At 39.7% G+C, this 18,416-nt stretch overlaps 1 protein-coding gene across 1 annotated transcript in view; it reads right to left on the bottom strand.

The window, feature by feature from the left end:
• The window catches only part of LOC117918104 (pentatricopeptide repeat-containing protein At5g48730, chloroplastic-like), a 36,815-nt gene extending 21,733 nt beyond the window's left edge, over positions 1–15,082 (bottom strand). The window contains exons 1-3 of the mRNA XM_034834629.1: positions 14,937–15,082; positions 12,902–13,032; positions 12,184–12,326 (exon numbers count right to left, since the gene is read on the bottom strand). Of these exons, the coding sequence (XP_034690520.1) occupies positions 12,184–12,326; positions 12,902–13,032; positions 14,937–15,082 (420 nt within the window). The remainder of the gene's footprint in view (positions 1–12,183; positions 12,327–12,901; positions 13,033–14,936) is intronic.
• Between the last annotated feature and the right edge of the window lie 3,334 nt (positions 15,083–18,416).

The following is an 18,416-nucleotide window of genomic DNA, read 5'->3' as shown; positions in this document are numbered from 1 at the left end:
AGTAGTGGAACTACTCAACTTCAATAGCACTCGAACTTTCAAAGTGAATGGGCATCGTCTCAAGCCTTATATCGAATCTTTTTCCCGAGACAAGGAGGAATTCATCCTCCTTGATCCACCTCTAGCATGAGAACACTTGGTTCATGGGTGAACTTAGTCTCTCCAAAGACTAAAAAGTTCATCCTCTTTTGTTATCTTTTAAGTTGATTTTAGTTTAACTTAGTGTTTTCTTGTATTTATGCATGTTTTGATTTCTATTTTTGACGTTAAATTCATTCTAATATGGTTTGAATTGTGTTTTTTGTGTTAACATGTAGGTAGGAAGGCTTGAAGAATGGAGTCTTGGTGGAAACAGGGGAAAACAGGGGAGAAAAATCAAGTTTCAGCAAAATTCGTACACCCCTTTTGAGGTGTGCGAAATTCGCACACCCCCCCCCCCCCTGTGCGAAAATTTCGCACACCTAATCCCCCTGTGCGAAAATCTTAGACTCTCCACCCCTACCTTCTATAATTCTGAGCCTCTGAGCCTCCTTTCATCATGCCCAAGACCCGAGGAGGATCTACTTCAGCTTCCCAGAGCAGTCAGAGAGCCGCCCCTGTGCGGGCCCCACTTGATGCGCCCTCATTTTTACCTGATTCGGCACCTCAGAGCAGATACCATACGAGGAGAGCATCCGCCACGTCTGTGGCCCCTACACAAATTCCACCTCGGAGTCCTCCTTTAAAGAAAGCGAAGACTACAGAGCCAGGAGAGTCCTCCAGAGCACCTCAGCCTTCTTCTGCCAGGCGCCCTAGACCCAGCTCGCCCATTGAGGGCAACTCCGATTGCCGATCGAGAGACTTTCATGTCGAGACATATTTTGATCACTCTCTGATGCGACAGCAGCCTGAGTTGCGGGATTCATACCGCCTACTTGAGAGGTACCATCTTGTACCCTTTATGACTTTGCCCCAGTTCTTCTATCCTCGAGTAGCTCTAGACTTTTACCAGTCTATGACTACTCGTGGCATCCCGATACCAGCCTCGCTCCTTTTTACCATTGATGGACGCCAGGGTATTTTGGGGGCTAGACAGATTGCCGATGCTTTCCATATCCCTTATGCACCGGCAGATCCCGCTGCATTTAGACGATGGGCCCCACTTTCTGAGTGGGACATGGTTCGTAGCCTATCTCGAGGGACATCTTCCCAGAGGACCATTTTGAGGAGAGATCTTCCACCAGAGATGCTCTTAGTCGATGTGGTGCTTCGCGCCAATCTTTTTCCTCTTCAGCATAAAGTGCAGAGGCGAGGGGCCATTTTGGAGGCATTATTTCGTATCTATGAGGGCTACTACTTTGGCCCTCATCATTTGATTATGGCCGCTCTCCTCCATTTTGAGGAGAAGGTGCATAAGCGGCATCTTGCGCGGGCAGACTCCATTCCTTTACTTTTCCCTCGGCTGCTATGCCATGTTTTGGCGCATATGGGTTTTACTGCAGACCCTCATTCTGAGCCTCGCCGCCATTGTCGAGAGACCTTCTCTCTTGACCAATGGACTTAGATATGGCTCCATCGCCAGTTCCCAGAACTTCTCGAGCCAAGGGAAGTCCCTCCTGCTCCGTCCACTTCAGAGCCTCCATAGCCAGTACCCGAGGCCGCATCATCTGATGCCCCACCTGCTGTTCCTCCTACATCAGAGTCGTCCATTACTAACCTTGGTGCCGAGTATCGTGCCTTGCTTGCTTCTTTCCAGACTTTGACCACTACTCAGACAGCCATTATGGAGCGCATGGACCACTTCCAGCTTCAGCAGGACCAGCAGACTCTCATTCTCCGAGAGATTCAGCAGCATCTCGGTCTTTCACCACCAGTTCCACCTATAGAGGTTCCTTCCACAGTTGCAGCGGAGGACCCCTCCTATCCACCAGAGGAGCCTACCACTTGATCATACGATCACTCCTCTCCTTTTTTGTATCTATATGCTACGTGTTTAGATGTCTTATATATTTTGGACCACTATTATACTGGGATTGGATGTACTCCATGTTTATTTTGTATATTGTACTCTCTCAGTTTATATAGACATCTTCTCTTTTTGTGTATTTTAGCTTCCATTTTATTTCCTCTATTCAGCACTCTTATGATTTTTCTTTTCTTATGCAACATGTGGTTTCTCCTGTTCATTCAGAGTCCCTTACTATCAGGAGGTATCACTTCCTCCCTTATATTATCGTTTGTTTTTGGAACATTGGGGACAATGTTCGTCCTAGTTGGGGGGAGAATTGAGGAAGTAAGTTGTTGAATTGTTGGTTAAATTATTTTGCTAACAAAATTTTTTGCAAACTCTCTTTGTTTTCTCAAAGATAAATTCTCAAAAGTAAATGGGAGAAATTAAATTCTTATCTTATTGCCATAGTCTCAGAGTTTGTATTATGCTTATTAAAGTTGATAAATTGTTGAAGCTCCTTTTGTTTTCAATCTTAAGTCTTCTACTCTAATCTTTTCACACACTGAACACATTAGACTCCAGTTATAAGATGGAAAACTTTCTCACCCCCTAAACTTAGGAAATTTTCGACTTGGTGCCATTGACTTCATTCTATTAGTGTTGGGACACCTTATAAAAGGCCAATGTGTCTTATGAAAATAATTTTTGCTTCACTTGCTTTGAAACCCGAGCAAGGTCCGAGGGGTATATGGTGAAAATCTTTAAAGCCTGGTGCCCTAAGCCTTTACTGGTTGGGAGTTCACCGACCTCAATGCTCGTTACATGGGTGGATGGGTGAAGTATATATATATATATATAAATAAAAAAATAAAAAAATAAAAAAAAAAAGAAAAAGAAAAAGAAAAGGGGTGCGTTCTTAGCCTTTTATATATGAGTAGTGTTGCTAAAGTTAGAGAAAAACCTTAGTTGGGGGGAGAATATAGTTTGACATACTATAACTGGAAGTTAAACACCTTAACACTTAGATTTTTTGTGGAAGATTAAGTATTGATCCTTTGGGAGTGGAAATTATTTTGATACTCAAATTTGCATAATGCCCACTCTTTGCAAGTTGTGATTGGTAAGTTATTTGATAACTCTTGTTGATGATTGAGTTTTATATCTTTGACTTGCCATGTGAGAGTTTGATCCAATCATGCCACTTGATTATTTTTTGGAGTGATCAACATGATTTTGTGAATTATTATTATCTATTTTTCTTTCTTTTTCTCTCCTTCATTGCTCAGGGACGAGCAATGTGTCAGTTGGGGGGAGTGATTACTACCCAAAAGTGCCATTTTACACCTTTAAGTCATTATGTTTTAAGCACTTTTGTGTAGTAATTCTTCACCTTTATTCCAATTGGCATGTTAAGGACCTATCAATGACCTCTAATCATATTTGTGGCTAGTTTTAGTGTTTTGACATCTTTTTGGATCATTAAGACAAGCCAACCAAAGAAGAAAAGCAAAGAAAAGCAAAGAGAAGCAAGGAGGAAATCTGAGGACAGCAGCTTCAGTGTTCTTTGGCACTTTTGGAGCACTTCCCGAAGTCCATTTTCTACATACTATATACCGTTTCAAAGCTCAAGAAGTCAAGAATCCAACGCTTCAAACCGTGTATGATTTGGAGCTGAAACGAGGAAGTTATGACCTTCGGAAGAAAACTGCTCCAGGTGTGCGAAAATTTCGCACACCCCATGCGTGGTGCGAAATCTCCTCTGTTTTTGCCGACTCCACTTTAGATATTTTCTTAAGTTTCTTTTGATGTAATTTCCTTTCTTCTCCTTGTATCAAGCCAATGAAAAGCTTTGCTTTTGTAAAAACTATATAAGGGGTGGAAATCACCTCTTGAAGACATGTAACCCGAGTGTTAAGCTTAACACTTAGCAATATACAGAGCACTCTTATTTTCTATTTTCTCGTTACTATTTTCTCTTTCTTGGAAGCCAAACAACCTCTGAGGATTTTTTCTCAGAGGATGAGAGGCTAAAATCTTGGTTTCTTGGAGTGAAGGAAGCTAGGTGAAAAGTCCAGATGAAAAGGTGGAAAATGCTCGTGCATTAAATTCAGGTAGTTGAAGTTCATAAATGGCTTTTTAATCCAAAGTTTTGCTTTAAATCCCTTAGAATCACTTTGAATGGCCAATACATGGTAAGCTTCAGGTCTTTATGGATGCTTATTGCTAGATCCATATTAGTCCATTAGTTATCATGTACGAGCCATTGGAAAGTGGTTCAAGGTGAAGACCTATATAGTGTCTAAAGCCATTAATGGACCTTGACTACCATTTCTATTGATTTTTATGGATTAAATCTTCATTGTTAAACCTATACCGGTTCGGGAAATAACTATAGGTTAAATCCCCAATGCGAGGAGAAAAATCCGGAATTTTCCACTTTGCATTCTAAACTTGATCCTAGCAATCCTTAGCTCCGAGAAACTTTCTTTCTTCCATTTTTAATTAGTTTATGTTAATTTAGTTTCAAATACTTTCAAAACAAATTTTATTTTCTTTTTAAGCTTTAAGTTTTTGATAAAGGAAATCATTAAATTTAATTTCTAATCATGAGTATATCACTGGTAGAATGAAAACCCATCCCAGAGTTCGACCCTAGAGCCACTACACTATAGTAGCTTTGCTACACTAGTATGGGGTCATAGGTTTTATAAATGTTTTTGATTAAATGACCCGACTGGATCAATTTGCGCGAATCAGTAATACAAGCATAAAACATGCAGTCTCAATCAAACATCAAATCTCATACCCAAAAGGGAGGGAAACAGGTCGAAATGAAATAAATGACTTGCTTTCTTTTGCACACATTCCTCTAAATTCCATCAAATCAAACCATGCTCGCTTAACCCACATTCTTCCCATCCATGAAGTGGGCTCACATGAAATCTAACCAAACCGAACTCTAACCCTAAAGGTGGCCCACAAGTGCCTTGGAGCCTAAGGGCTCAAGCCACAACAAAAATGAGGGTCAAAACATGCTAAAATTGGGGTTGCCTAGTAGAACCTGTTGAACCGGTTCCCAACCAGTTCAAAAGATTGATAAAAATTCTGAAAACTTTACCAAAAGATTCCTCGAAGAATAAGGAATCCAAAAAAAAAAAAAAATGGCACTCAATTCCGAGCCCGGATGAGGGAGAACCAACCGAAAAAATGCAGTGTTTATAAAACGGGGCTGCCCAGCAGAACCTGTTGAACTAGTTCCCAACCAATTCAACCAATTGAGAAAAATTCTGAAACTTTACCATTAGATTCCTCAAATAATAAGAAATCCAAAAAAAAAAAAAAAAAATGACGCTCAATTCTGAGCCCAGATGAGGGAGAACCGACTGAAACAATGCAACGTGTTCCTTGTAGAAGGCCAAACCTGAGCCACCCAACCTTATTAAAACTAAGGCCACAGAGCTCATTAATCAACCAACAATGTAGCCCCCCTGAACTCAAGAAACCCAACTGAAAATTTGGCCACATGGACATTCACATGCGGCCACCTAAATCCCCTAAAACCAAACTGAAATTTCATTCACCTGAAGCCTCCCACCTACAACTACTTAAATCCCATGGAACAAACTGAAATTTCAGCCTCCTATAGCCTATGAATCCAACTAAAATTCAGCCACCTAAAGCCCCCCCAATGTAGCTACTGTAATCACCAAGAAGCAAACCGAAGTTTCATCCATATGGAACCTCTAAATGTAGCCATAAGACCTAGGGTTTAAGTCGAAATTATTGATGGGTATCCCCAAATTAAAAAAACAAAGAAGGTCATGGAGACCCTTTCTCAATACCAAGCAAGGGAGGTTTCAAGAGAAACCAAGTGGTAGAAATGCCCATACAAACATAGCCACCTGAATCTAGCATCTAAGAAGTTCCTCAATCCAAAGCTACAAGGCCATAAGAACCCTTCCCTTAACAATCAGGAGGTCACAATGACCTACAACCAAAACCAAAACTAATGAAGGCAGTGGCCCTATTACTCATACATCAAAAGTAGGTCACTCCTCCACCCACCCCCATTCTTGATCAGAACCAACCCAAAATGAGACATCCACAGCAAACATAAAAAATGAAACCATGCAACAGTTACATATCAAGAGCATCCATAAAGATTACTAGATTGTTTTCCCCTCAAGTAGAAATCTGCTTGGCTTCAAGGCCGCCTTTCCTTTAAGTCCTAACCAATCAAGAGTTCCTTACTCCCTTCTCTTTTTGCTCACTTCACGTGCACCCAGAACTTTCTCAAATGCTCAAAAGCTTCTCCACACTCTGTTCTTTTCCCTCACTAAACTTGGACATAGTTTTTTCCCCCCAGAAAAAAATGCAAAGGAAAGGTCATTCTCTCTTTCCATTCTGGCTTTTTATACTAGAACTCTTGCTCTTCCCACTTCCACCTTCATTTTTCCCTCCTTCAACTCTAGAAAGTGCCCCCATCAACCTCGGAAACCAACTCCATAAACACTCTTCACAGTCCATGAGGTGAGCTACTCTCTCCACATTTACTCCCTTGCTTCACCACCAAGAATCCATATGGATTCATGGTGGGCTGCAAATAACCCAAACTAAGGCCTAAAATGGACCTAAAATATTGCCCAAGACCGATATGGAGCTTATGGGTCCGAACCATGTAGGATTTGGGCTCCCAAATCACCAAAATCAGTGCTCTATACAAGTTGGCCCAAAGAACCGGTTAAGCCAGTTGAGAAAAAATTTGAAATTTTGACAGAATATTCCTTGAAGAATAAGGAGTCCATAAAAAAATGGTACACGATTTTGAGTTCGGATGAGGGAGATATGATCGAAACAAACCCAAGTGCTCCGAATTCAGACATGCTCCAATGAACTCTAGATGAATTGAAACTTTGGGGACTGGTCGAGCCTGTTGAGAAACAATTTGATGATAGAATATTTCTTGAAGAACAAGGAGTCCATAAAAAAAATGGTGTGTGATTCTGAGTTCGGATGAGGGAGATATGATCGAAACAAGCCCAAGTGCTCCGTATTCGAACCCGCTCTTATGAACTCCAACTGAACTGAAGCTTTGGGGGCCGGTTGAGCCGGTTGAGAAAAAAATTGAAATTTTTACAAAATATTCCTTGAAGAATAAGGAGTCCATAAAAAAAATGGTACGCGATTCCGAGTTCAGATGAGGGAGATATGACTAAAAACAAGGCGAAGTGCCCCTTATTCGAACCTACTCTTATGAGCTCCAACTAAACTGAAGCTTTGGGGACAGGTCGAGCCGGTTGAGAAAAAAATTGAAATTTTGACAGAATACTCCTTGAAGAACAAGGAGTCCATAAAAAAAAAATGATACGTGATTATGAGTTTGGATGAGGGAGATATGACTAAAAACAAGGTGGAATGCCCCGTATTCGAACCTACTCCTATGATCTCCAATTGAACTAAAGTTTTGGGGAGACCTCACTTCCTTCCTTTAGCATGATGTGAACAACTAGGGAATTGGCCATGACTGCACTCCAAAATGATCTACACACTCACACTACATTGGACCACAGATGAACTTACACAAGGCTTGAAAACTGATCAAGCCCAAAAGGGGGCCATGGCAATGCCATAAGGAAAAAATTGGGTGCATGTGACACTCCTAAGATAAATGCAAGTGTCGAAGGACAAAATTGAGGTTCTATAATGCTCAGTGGGTACAAAATTTAATTTATAGGCCAACACATGCAAAAACAAGAAGACTACTTGGTTTGAAGACCAGAAGGTGGTTTCCTATTAATTGTAGAAAATGTGAAGCATGTCGAGAGGCAGTCGGGTTATGTCATTACTATTATTTTCATGGGTTCCTCATGGATCGGTTCTTGTGACCCATGACAAGGAAGCATTGAATCTTGAGAAGCCATCATCAATAGAATCAGGTCACCAACCTTTTTTTACCTTGACATAGCCAGGCGTGACATGGAAGAAAAGAAGGATGAAGGAGTTAACACTATAGCTCTCATAGAGCCTCGTTATTTGAAAGAGTAGCACATGGACTGTCTTCAACTACTTGACTTCAATTGACGGTCCTGATGGTCACAAATTTGTTTTTGACCAATATGTAGTGGGGACAACCTTTAATAAAATGAAAAATGCTCAAGGCCTTTTGAGATAATGGCAACGAAAATCCAATAGATGGCAACTTGTTACTCAAGTTCTTCATGGCGATGTTCTTGATCGAGTGGATACATACAAGCAACCTTATCTGATATACCCTCTCCTTGAGAAGTATATAAATCAGATGATACCATCATCTTTTCTAGAATGATTCAAATCATCTTTTCAGTTCCACTTTCATGCCACTCCCTGCCCATCTTCCCTTTAAGTACAACCACAGACCATCAAATTAAGTCGGAAGTGAGGATTTTGGTTGAAGAACTAGAGGTTTGCACATTAAATTCGAAAGGTACAGTCACATGGAATAGAAAATGTTAAATCAAGCTGTCTGGGGCTAGAGTTCTTTGACAACATGCATTATAGCCAGCCATCATGGTTCAACAGTATCTACAATGGTCTCTCAATTCGGTTCTTGATTCACTCTTCACTTTCTGCCACCTGTGTCCTCCTCCATTTACACCTCTCTTATTTTTGTGTGAACTTATATGTCTTAAGTAGGTTTTCAAAATCCTTCTCCCATAAAAAAAATTCCCATTTTTCAAAAAACTTTATCCCTAGATACTAAAGCTACTGCAATAGATTTGTTTCAAATGGTGCAAATAAAGGCTTCCAAACCCAAAAAAAAAGAATATCCTGGAAATCCTAAGTGCAAAAGGCAAAAGAAAATGGAATTTGAAGGACCTTTTAGCCTGCCACTACTATTTTGATGAAGCCTTTAACAAATTCTATGATATTGATACTTTAACTTGGAAAGGAAATGTGCTTTTAATCATTTGGAGTTTTATTTGTTGTAGAAAGCACTTTGCAGTGACGCCTTACCCTAGTGTAGAGACTAGTACAGGAAGCCATCCAACTTGGTTTCACCTCTCAAGTCCTCCAAAATACCAAGTAAATGTGACTCATTACTTTGGAACCACGTGCTTAAACTAGAACTTACAAAATAGTTTATGGCTGAATTTTTGGTTGTACTTCTTCTTTCAACCTTTCATTACTTCTGATTTGGCTAGATTTTACTAGGCTCAAGTTGCAACCAAAGGTGATCCGTTCCGATTCTTGGCTCACAGGGAAGATTTACCTAGTTTCATAATAGACCCTTATGAATAATGTTTACATTCCTCACTGTTATTCTTTTTCCACAAGTTTGGTACTGCATGTATACTGGCAGCAATAATGAGGATGATAGTGTTAGCTTTGTGGTAGTGGATTTTTCTTCTAAACATGTTATAGTGGCTTTTATATTAAATGAAGGCAAATTAGAAGAATTAACTTTGTGGTTGTTTGAAGATGTGAAGAAGTAGATAATTACAGGAGCCTGAACTTTTTCTAGAAGTGTTACTTAGGATAAGAAGTTGTCCTATTTCCAACTATATTTATCAGTTAAATAATGAAGCATCTGATTACTTGTAAGAATGCACCACTGTTCATAGGCATTCTGAATACGATATGCAGTTGAGTTGATAACTCGTCATCTGATAGCACTATTCTCAAAAGTCTTATAAACCAAGCGGCATCAAAGGCAATGTTGACCCAGATGATTAGGCTCATATTCAGAAGGACAAAATTTGATCCAGACCGTACTTCCTCTAGTTCTACGGCAAATAAGGAAGCCACTTTTGCAAAAAGGACTAGTAATGCACTTTCTCTCAGTATTGATACATTAGAGCCTAAATTTGGTGATGTTCCCAATCATTTTATGGCAATGAGACCTCTTTACTCATGGCAAACCTAACTCTATCAAACATCTCTATCTAGGGATGTGACAGACATTCAAATGTCACTTTCCTGTGGTCTGGAAGCAAATAAAGAAGCTGAATTTCCGGGCTGCACAAGGACCTTTTGGCTCTGATTTTTTCGTTAGGTGCCACTCTTGCCATAATTGGAGATGTCAAGAATGGTTTTGATGCAACCCAAGTTGATCAAAATTATACACACAAACCCAGTGAACATGGACCCAGAAATGAATACGATTAGTTCTTTTCCAATCATGCCTGCAATACACAGAGGTCTCTTCACACAACCACCAACAATGCATTAGCCGTTGTCCTAATATCTCTTGCATCAATTAAGACTATGGGAAGAAGCAAGACAACTGAGCTTCTAAAGCATGTCTCAGAGCTCAATGAAGCTATTATTCTTTCAAAGTTGGCTGCTATTGAAATAGAGAAATAAGACTCTACAATCCTACATGAAAAGAAGCAGAGTTACAGTTAATAACAACAACTTGGGCTCAAACACAAGAATATCTAGAAGAGTTGAGGAAACAAGCGAAGATAGTGCAGTTTCTAGAAAGTGAGCTCCTGGCTAAATTGGTATTCATTGAAACACTCTACAATTTGTCACCATCATCCTCCTTATGCTCCTATTTTATTTTTATGTGAATTTACACTTTTTAAATTAGGTTTTCAAAAACCTTTTCGTCGTACAAATAATCCCAACTTCCAAAAATTCATCCTTAGACTTTTTTCAGGTCTCTAAAATCCTTTTTTTAATAAACTTGTTGCCATATTTGATTTAGACATGCCTTTTTGTTATTTTCTTTGGTTTTTAATAGTTTTCATGATTTTTAATAAGCATGAACAAATTTCATGGTTCCAAATAATGGGACTAATTGAATCCATTCATGCAAAAGCAATTTGGGCATTGGTGGGGGCCCGACATTCATGATATTCTCTTCGATATTGCTTGTTTGATATTTGATTGATTGTGTTTCCTCGTGAATACATGGAATGATTTTACTCCTATTATTGAGCTAACCATGTTCCTCATTTTAGCGCTCAATTCACTGTTAAGGTATTGTGGACCCGCATTTTTCACGTGCGTCCCCACTCGATCGGCGAGACTCGCTTTTTATTTGTGAAAAATTAATTTTAGAAAAGTTGGAGTCGCCACCTATTTTATTTTTATTTTAAAGGGAAAATAAAACAAGAAAGAAAAACCCTAAAAAGTGACTCCATAGTTTTGGAAAAAGCATGTCTTTGGGAAACCTGAGTCTAGGTTCGGGGATCAGGTTACTTATTGGGAAGGTACCTCTAGGAGGTAGCACCCCTCTAAGCCCTATAAAGGTCTCTACTAACAAAGTTAAGGGAAGTGTGGCCATTAATCAATTAATTATGGATACCTAAGTAAGCTAGGTGATTTCGGATATTGTATGCCTAACAAGAAAACCAACCATAAGAGGGAGTCAAAGTGCGTACCTGAACGGCTTCTCAAGCGCTATCATAAAACATAAGAGATTAGTTTGGAAATGTGACACATTATATGTATTTTATCAAAGATGATCAAACAAGCATCAAGGTAATCAATTATAGCATCAAACATGGTCATGGTTCATGATAACATACATATTCATAGAATTCTAGAGTTTGGGAGGTAAAGAGAGCGTACCTGATTAGCAGGCATCCACACGTCTATGGGAACAAGGGTATCTCAACAATAGATATAAAATGAATTCAAGTATTTCATCAAGAAGAATAAAAAATCATCATATCCAGCAAACAGTATTGAAGTGAGTGTTATGAATGTCGGGCCCCCACCAAAGCCCTAATTAATTTCGCATGAGTTGATTCTATGAATTCCATTGTTTGGAATCATGAATTTTATTCATGCTTGAGAAAACCGAGAAAAATGAAGAAAATCGATTGAAAATCAAATAAAATAATGAAAATGCATGCCAAAAGAAAAATGACAGTAAGAGTGTGTTAGAATATGGATTTTATACCTAGAAAGGACCTAAGATGAATTTTTCAAAGCCGGGAATGTTTAGTCGAACAATGGTTCAAAAATTCAATTTAAAACAGTAAGTTCCCAATCAAAGAAGTGAATAGAGGAGAAGGTGTGTATAGCAAGGTTGCCATGAGGTGAAGCCGAGAGATTCCGGATAGAAGGGACCAATTCACTGCAAAAGTGTACAACTGTCAAAATGCTTCAACTTAGAAGATATCTTGATTTGTAAGCTCAACTGGATTCTCCTCAACAAAAGTCAAATACTAAATAGAAGGTTCGGAATTTCCAATTTTCTGCATTGAGAGGTTTCCTGCATTCTGCTAGCTTTCGATTAATTAAGCCTTTCAACTTTTTACCTCAATCTGCCATAAAAGCGACCTAGTAGATTCTGGAACTTGAGTGATTGACCCCTCATGTCGACGTTCACCAGCTTGATAACGCTTTTGAAGATCCTCAATGTCTCTACAGAACCAATCCTCTCTAAATACAGCCTGTTGCTCTGTTTAGCGTTTGCCATAGTTCTTCAAAGGGTTCAACAAATTTATGACATCCAGCTTTTAGCTGGGAACAATGGTGCTATTCTGATCATAAGCTAAGGTAGTTGCTACAGAATTTATGGCAGTATCTTGGCAGAGATTAAGCTCGTATCACTGCCTGAACCTACCTAGACTGTACCAATCTGTTGAGCAGATACTAAGCCCCTTAAAGTAGAAGGACTCTTCTATGTTAGGTAATGAATCCTAGCATATGAAATGAAGCAGAGCCTCAAAAATTGGAGCTTCCAAATATACAGCTTCAGAATCTTCTTGCTTGTAAGTGCCTTTATGAAAGCCTTCAGTCTCTCACATATTTTTGAATACCAAGTACCCCATAACTCAGACTTTTCACACGTTCACAATTCCAACCAGAATCCCACATTTGAGTCTCCTTATTATTGAATGCTGTTGACACATTTCCACTTCTGTGCAGGTTGATTAAAATCAATTTCAATAGGATATTCTATCTCCGGATCTTCCTTAAGTCATGATGAAGGGGGTTCGGTGTTGGAGTGCGCATCTACAGCAGGTTCATTACCATTAGTGGAACGACTTTCTATAAAGAAATATGGCTGTTTAGATTGCAGCAACACCGCTTCCTCGTTACCCGACACGTGAACTGCAGGAAGCATTCTTAGCCAGTCTGCTTTGGACATATAATAAGGCCACCTGAATAGTGATTGAGACCACACATGAATCCTTTAGATACATCCATCAGCAAAAGGCCTTGTTTTCATTCCGACGCAGCCATGCCTGAAGCTACAAGCCCCGTAAGATTGTTGTAATGGCCTGGATGACAACCCTGCATTCTTTTCGCCACTTAGAGTCTCTAACAAAAGCTTACTAAAATTAAGAACATCATATCTTACTGAAAGGTTTCCATCAACTATATACTCTGGAGCTTATATAAATATTGTTTTGTTTTTGCTTCAGTTTGATCTTTCTCGAAAGCTCTTGTCATGTCAAAAATTTGAAATGTTGGGGTACAGCTCACTGTCAAGTAACGTATTGCTGGAGAAGAAATCCTCTTACAACTCCCATGACAATCTTAAAGCATCATTTGCCAAGCCAATGTAGCACTTCTTTTCTGGTAAAAAATAAAACAAAAATAGTCCAGGTATTCATTGGGCACGTATTCATAGATCAGCATTCTTTCTTCTTCAATATGACAATCCCGAAAGCTCGAAAAAAAAACAAGGTGTTGGAGCTTGGATGTCAAAATAACTTCATCTCTGTACTCTTGAAGCCTTTGCGAGTTTCTGGAGCGAATTCAAAAGCTGAAATCTGATGTAGATTTTTCTTTGTATCTTCAATAAACCCTCAGACATCTATCAAATATCCATACCAGATCAAACTGTTGTTGCCTTCAGTACCATGTTGATCATTATAAGCTGTACAAAAACTGTTCTTGAAGAGCTGTTCTCCTCGTATTTCTTTGAAAGACGGTAACTACGACTTCAGCAATACTGTCTGAACCTTATGTGGACTCATCACCAATTCCAATGATGGAACTGTCCATCAATATGCATAATGTCTTCAGTATCTTCAAACTCTGCCTGTGGATTGAATAACCTGTTCTTTTCAAGCAATAAATAGAGGTCCTCCCAAGCGTCAGGGAAAGATTCTTTAACAACTAAACTTCTTACACAGTGGTGCAGAGCGAGGAACTCATCATATGTCGCCAATACAGCCAACTAATTTTGGGGATTTCCACTATCTGGCCAAATTATTGTTGCGTCTCTGTAACAGGTAGCAGTAACTGACCAATCGCGACTCTGAATATCAGGTTTTTCATAGAGCTTTCTCCAAGTACATTTTTTGATTTCAAGTTGTGATGGTGCTCTTCAATATCAAGCCTAATACTTCTAGAAGCATTGGTCCTTCTCATTTCAGAATTGCAATTTTGAAAACCAGGTAAATTCCCGATCCTAGCTCTTTCGTTTCCCACTCTCATTTGATTTGTGCCCTGACTTCTGCTGTCATATCCATTATAAGTTTCATGTTCTTTTTTTTTTTTGTCGTTGTACCATCATGAAAATCAGTTTCTAATTTTCTGGAGCTTATAGGAACTCATTTTTTTTTTCTTGAGCTGCTGCCCATCTAACATCCTTTTTCTTTTTTTTATTAAAGACCAGTGATGACCTCAAGCCTACTGCCCATGCGTGCACCAATTACAGAATGGGGTGAAGATCCTGATGTCTTTCAAACTTATTGCTTATCTGATCATGAGCTCTTCATCCTCAAATCATATATTTTATTTTTTGCATGCCTACAATGAAAGGAACAGGGGCACCAAGAAAATCGAACATCTTCCTTGGTAAAACAGGAAGCAATAAGCTCCGCCATTCAAATGAACAAATCATGGGAATAAGAGATAACACTGTGGCCAATAGAACACCCAGATTTGAACACGTTACTACCACTTGCTTTTCCAACAATACTCCTTCAAGCAATGCCAAAATATCCCTCATGGATCTGAAGAAGCAGAATCTTCAGTAGAATTTGTTTGATAACTTGATGAAGACCCTCTTTGAGGTGGCCACAGCTCTTTGATGTGGAAGCACTCAATGTACATCAGGGATTCTATAGATTGCTGTATCTTATTGCTGTCAGTTTGCACCACTGCCTGTGACGCTTGGCGTAAGCTTCGGATACCACGACCCAAACTAGCAGTTGAAGGAGCTGCAGGGACTGATTCAACTGTACACTCAATTTTCATCTCCATACACAAGCAGCCCAGAAGCAAGACTATAGTATGCGGATACATTTTTAGATGAGATCTCCAAAGCTTACCGAAATTGTTCAATACTCTTTTTAAAGGAACCAGGCGTCAAAAGATACTTCTACTCTTGAAGACTGACTTCGGGATAATATTTATATATCTCCAGGATCTCGTTGCCAGACTGAATTAGCCCAGCAGTTCGGCTCCCACCATCCAATTTATCACGAGCCAAAGCGCAAACTGCTTCGGAGAGGTACTTATTAATTGTTTCCAATGCCATTGAAAATGCCGCAATTCTTTTCTGAATTTCTATAAATCGATCATACAGCCCAGCATCCTGACATTGGCGAAAAGTTTCAAGTAGAAGTTGTTGTCTTGCTTTTACGTCGGTCAAAAGACGAACCCGTTCACCTTCTCCTCCAGCACCTCTCGGACCAAGTAAAAGATAAATCCCACCATCCCTTGATAACAATTCAGTGAGGAGTTGCTTCAGCACCAGATTTTTCTGCCATTGCTGATCTATATTGTCTCTTCCATTTCATTACAACTGTCCACCTCCCTTTGCTGCAGCTGCTTATACGTAATATTCTAATGCTGTTGAAAGATCACCAGCACGTAAGTACACTGATCCATACTGCCGGATTATGCCTGATGCCTCTGCTAAGACGTCCATCACTCCCAATTTCTATCCTGCCCCAGCACCTTCTGAAAGGACCCCATGATCAGAGGATCCTTTCCATCATTAAAGCTATTGCATATGGGTTATCAACTGCAACTGGGATGTTCTTCTTCTGAACAGTTCTCTCAATCATATCCTTTTGGGAATCTCTTTTCCTCCCAAGTGCCCGTGTATCTTTCTCCCACAGCCATGATGGCACTGGCATTAGCCACCAGAATGATGGAATTTTGAAAGGCAGAAGGCTTCTTAGGAGATAGGTGGTCAACAAGAACGAACTGAAAAGTCGTAAAACCAATCACTTAAAGTAGAGTTTCATAGCTTGAGAGCAATTATACTGTCAGTATCCAGCTTAAACCCCTGCTTGAGCATCAACAGTCTCAGCAATGGTCATTACCTCAAGCAAGAAAAAAACACTATTTCGCTAACCTCAGCAAATGCAAGGTGCCCCGATGTTTCTTGTGACCCACAAGCTTGTAGTCATCAATAATCCCACTCTGCTTTTATTAAAGGCTAAAGACTCTTCAATAACTATTCTTGCATACCCCACTCCAAATAGCAATGCCATAGCAACATCCTAATTGGCAGCAGCCCAGGTCTTATTAATTGCAACTGCCTCTGTTACACTACTCCTGTGCACTTCAGCATTTGTTCTTTAGTTACACTACCCCCTTAGATGGCATTTATTCCACACCATGAAGCAAGCAAGGTTCACCATAATAGAATCTAATGGTAGCAATGAACAATGTAATCCTGTAGTAATGTGCATTTCCATCACGAGATTCAGCACAATGTGTTAATGGTCTAACATCAATAACTGGCTGAGGATCAAGTTCGTTATCGAATGCAAGGCTATGCTTTAGCTCTCAATCTGAACTATCTATTCATATCTTGAATTATTAAAATGCTGAAATTAATGACTCACTGAAACCTGCAGATTCTTCATCTTTCAGTTTCAATGAGTTCCTCTAAACCTGCTTTATAACGACTGTGATATCACCTGGAGAAATCTTGAATTCGACTTCTTCAACACGCGCTCCTGTTGGAACACAGGCAACAATAGCAGCAGGAAGAAGTGCAGTAGGTTTTTTTCAAAATCAGAGATGAATTCCAGCACTTGAGCATCAGTAAATTCTCCAAATACTCCCTGTATCGCCTTGCCAAATTTCCTCGTACTTCACTGCCAATGTCAGCAGCATCACTGTTGATCCCTATGCCAATCGATCTAACAGAACCACTGATCTTCGTCCATACAATTATCATCAAGCCTTGGCCTCTCACAATCATTCATAACTTTCCCATCTTTTAACATGATAAGTTCGTTTGTTTGAGTGACAAATCCCTGCCATACAAATTCTGCACGCCTCAAATTCAGTTCCTCTTCATCCATTAGTTGTCCATCATATCGAGCTATTGAATCATTCTCTTCAGTCCTCCCATACATTTCAGTCACTGACAGCCCTATAGGATCATCTGAAGCTGAATCCGATGCAACATGTTTTGCTTGAAAGTACTGCTCACAGGAGAAATAAGAATTCCTCTTCTGCAAACGATTGGTCATCATCTTCGTCTTTGGTTAGACCTCTTCCTGTGAGCCTGGGACACTCCCATGCCCTGTTCCTTCTTCTGTGCCTCTCCTCCAGACAAACCAAGAATTTCCCCCAAACCCAATGGATTTTAAATTCTGACCCCATGGCTTCCATGAACAGAGGACAGATATGACCCAAGAGGAGCCAAGCAGGCAAACAAACTACTAAATGAGGTCCCTTTTCATGTTTTAATCAAAGGGCCAAAAGCAGGTGAAAGAGGCAGGGGGCAAAAACATGATTCTCATATATTACGTAATGAAGATGAAATCATATTGAAGATGAATCTCAAGGAAGACCAAAGATGCGGTATATGAACAGGGTAAGATCTAGTCTATCCACAACTTAGAAAGCAACAAGCAACAAGATGTCCGTATATCCAATGTTCACACCCAATCAACAAAATAAATACTCAAAACCATCAAAGAATCATCAAGAATAGAATAAGATGAAGCATAGGAAATAGTTGAAAACGCACCTGGGCTGTCTTGGCTGCAATGGCTCGGTTTCTGGCTATCTTTCCTCTTCCTTCTGAAGACAATTCCCAGATCAGAATCCTCTTTTGCCCGGTCACCCCTTCTTCCTTCTTCCCTCTGAAATCTTCCGATGCGTGCTGCCAGTCCCTCCCTCTGTACTTCTCCTCAAGACAATCCCGGAATCCCCCGAAAGAATACCCCTTTCTCCTTCTCCCTTCTCCAATGCGTGCTGAAAGTTTCTTTAAATAACATCCCCCTTTCCTGCTATCTTCCCTCTTCTCCCTATCAAAACTCCAATACGTGCTCCTCCTCCTTTTCTTTTCTCACATATACATATATTACCCCCTAATGTCAAAATATTGTGTGAATGACCGAATTCCTTAGCCTTGAGTTTTGTATATTATATATAGACTTTACAAAGATGCTATACATGGAAAGCAAATAAAAGTAAATAAATCCCCGCATGATTCTATCCCTATACATGTAAACTATAATTTGTCAAATAATATATGCTAACTGTACAGAATAATATATGGAGAAATAAGGAAACAATTGTGGGCTAAAATGAGGAAAGAATTGTGGGCTAAAATAAG

The sequence above is a fragment of the Vitis riparia genome, chromosome 7 (genome assembly GCF_004353265.1).
Source record: "Vitis riparia cultivar Riparia Gloire de Montpellier isolate 1030 chromosome 7, EGFV_Vit.rip_1.0, whole genome shotgun sequence".
Lineage (NCBI taxonomy): Eukaryota > Viridiplantae > Streptophyta > Magnoliopsida > Vitales > Vitaceae > Vitis > Vitis riparia.
This window is presented reverse-complemented; position numbering and strand designations above follow the sequence as displayed.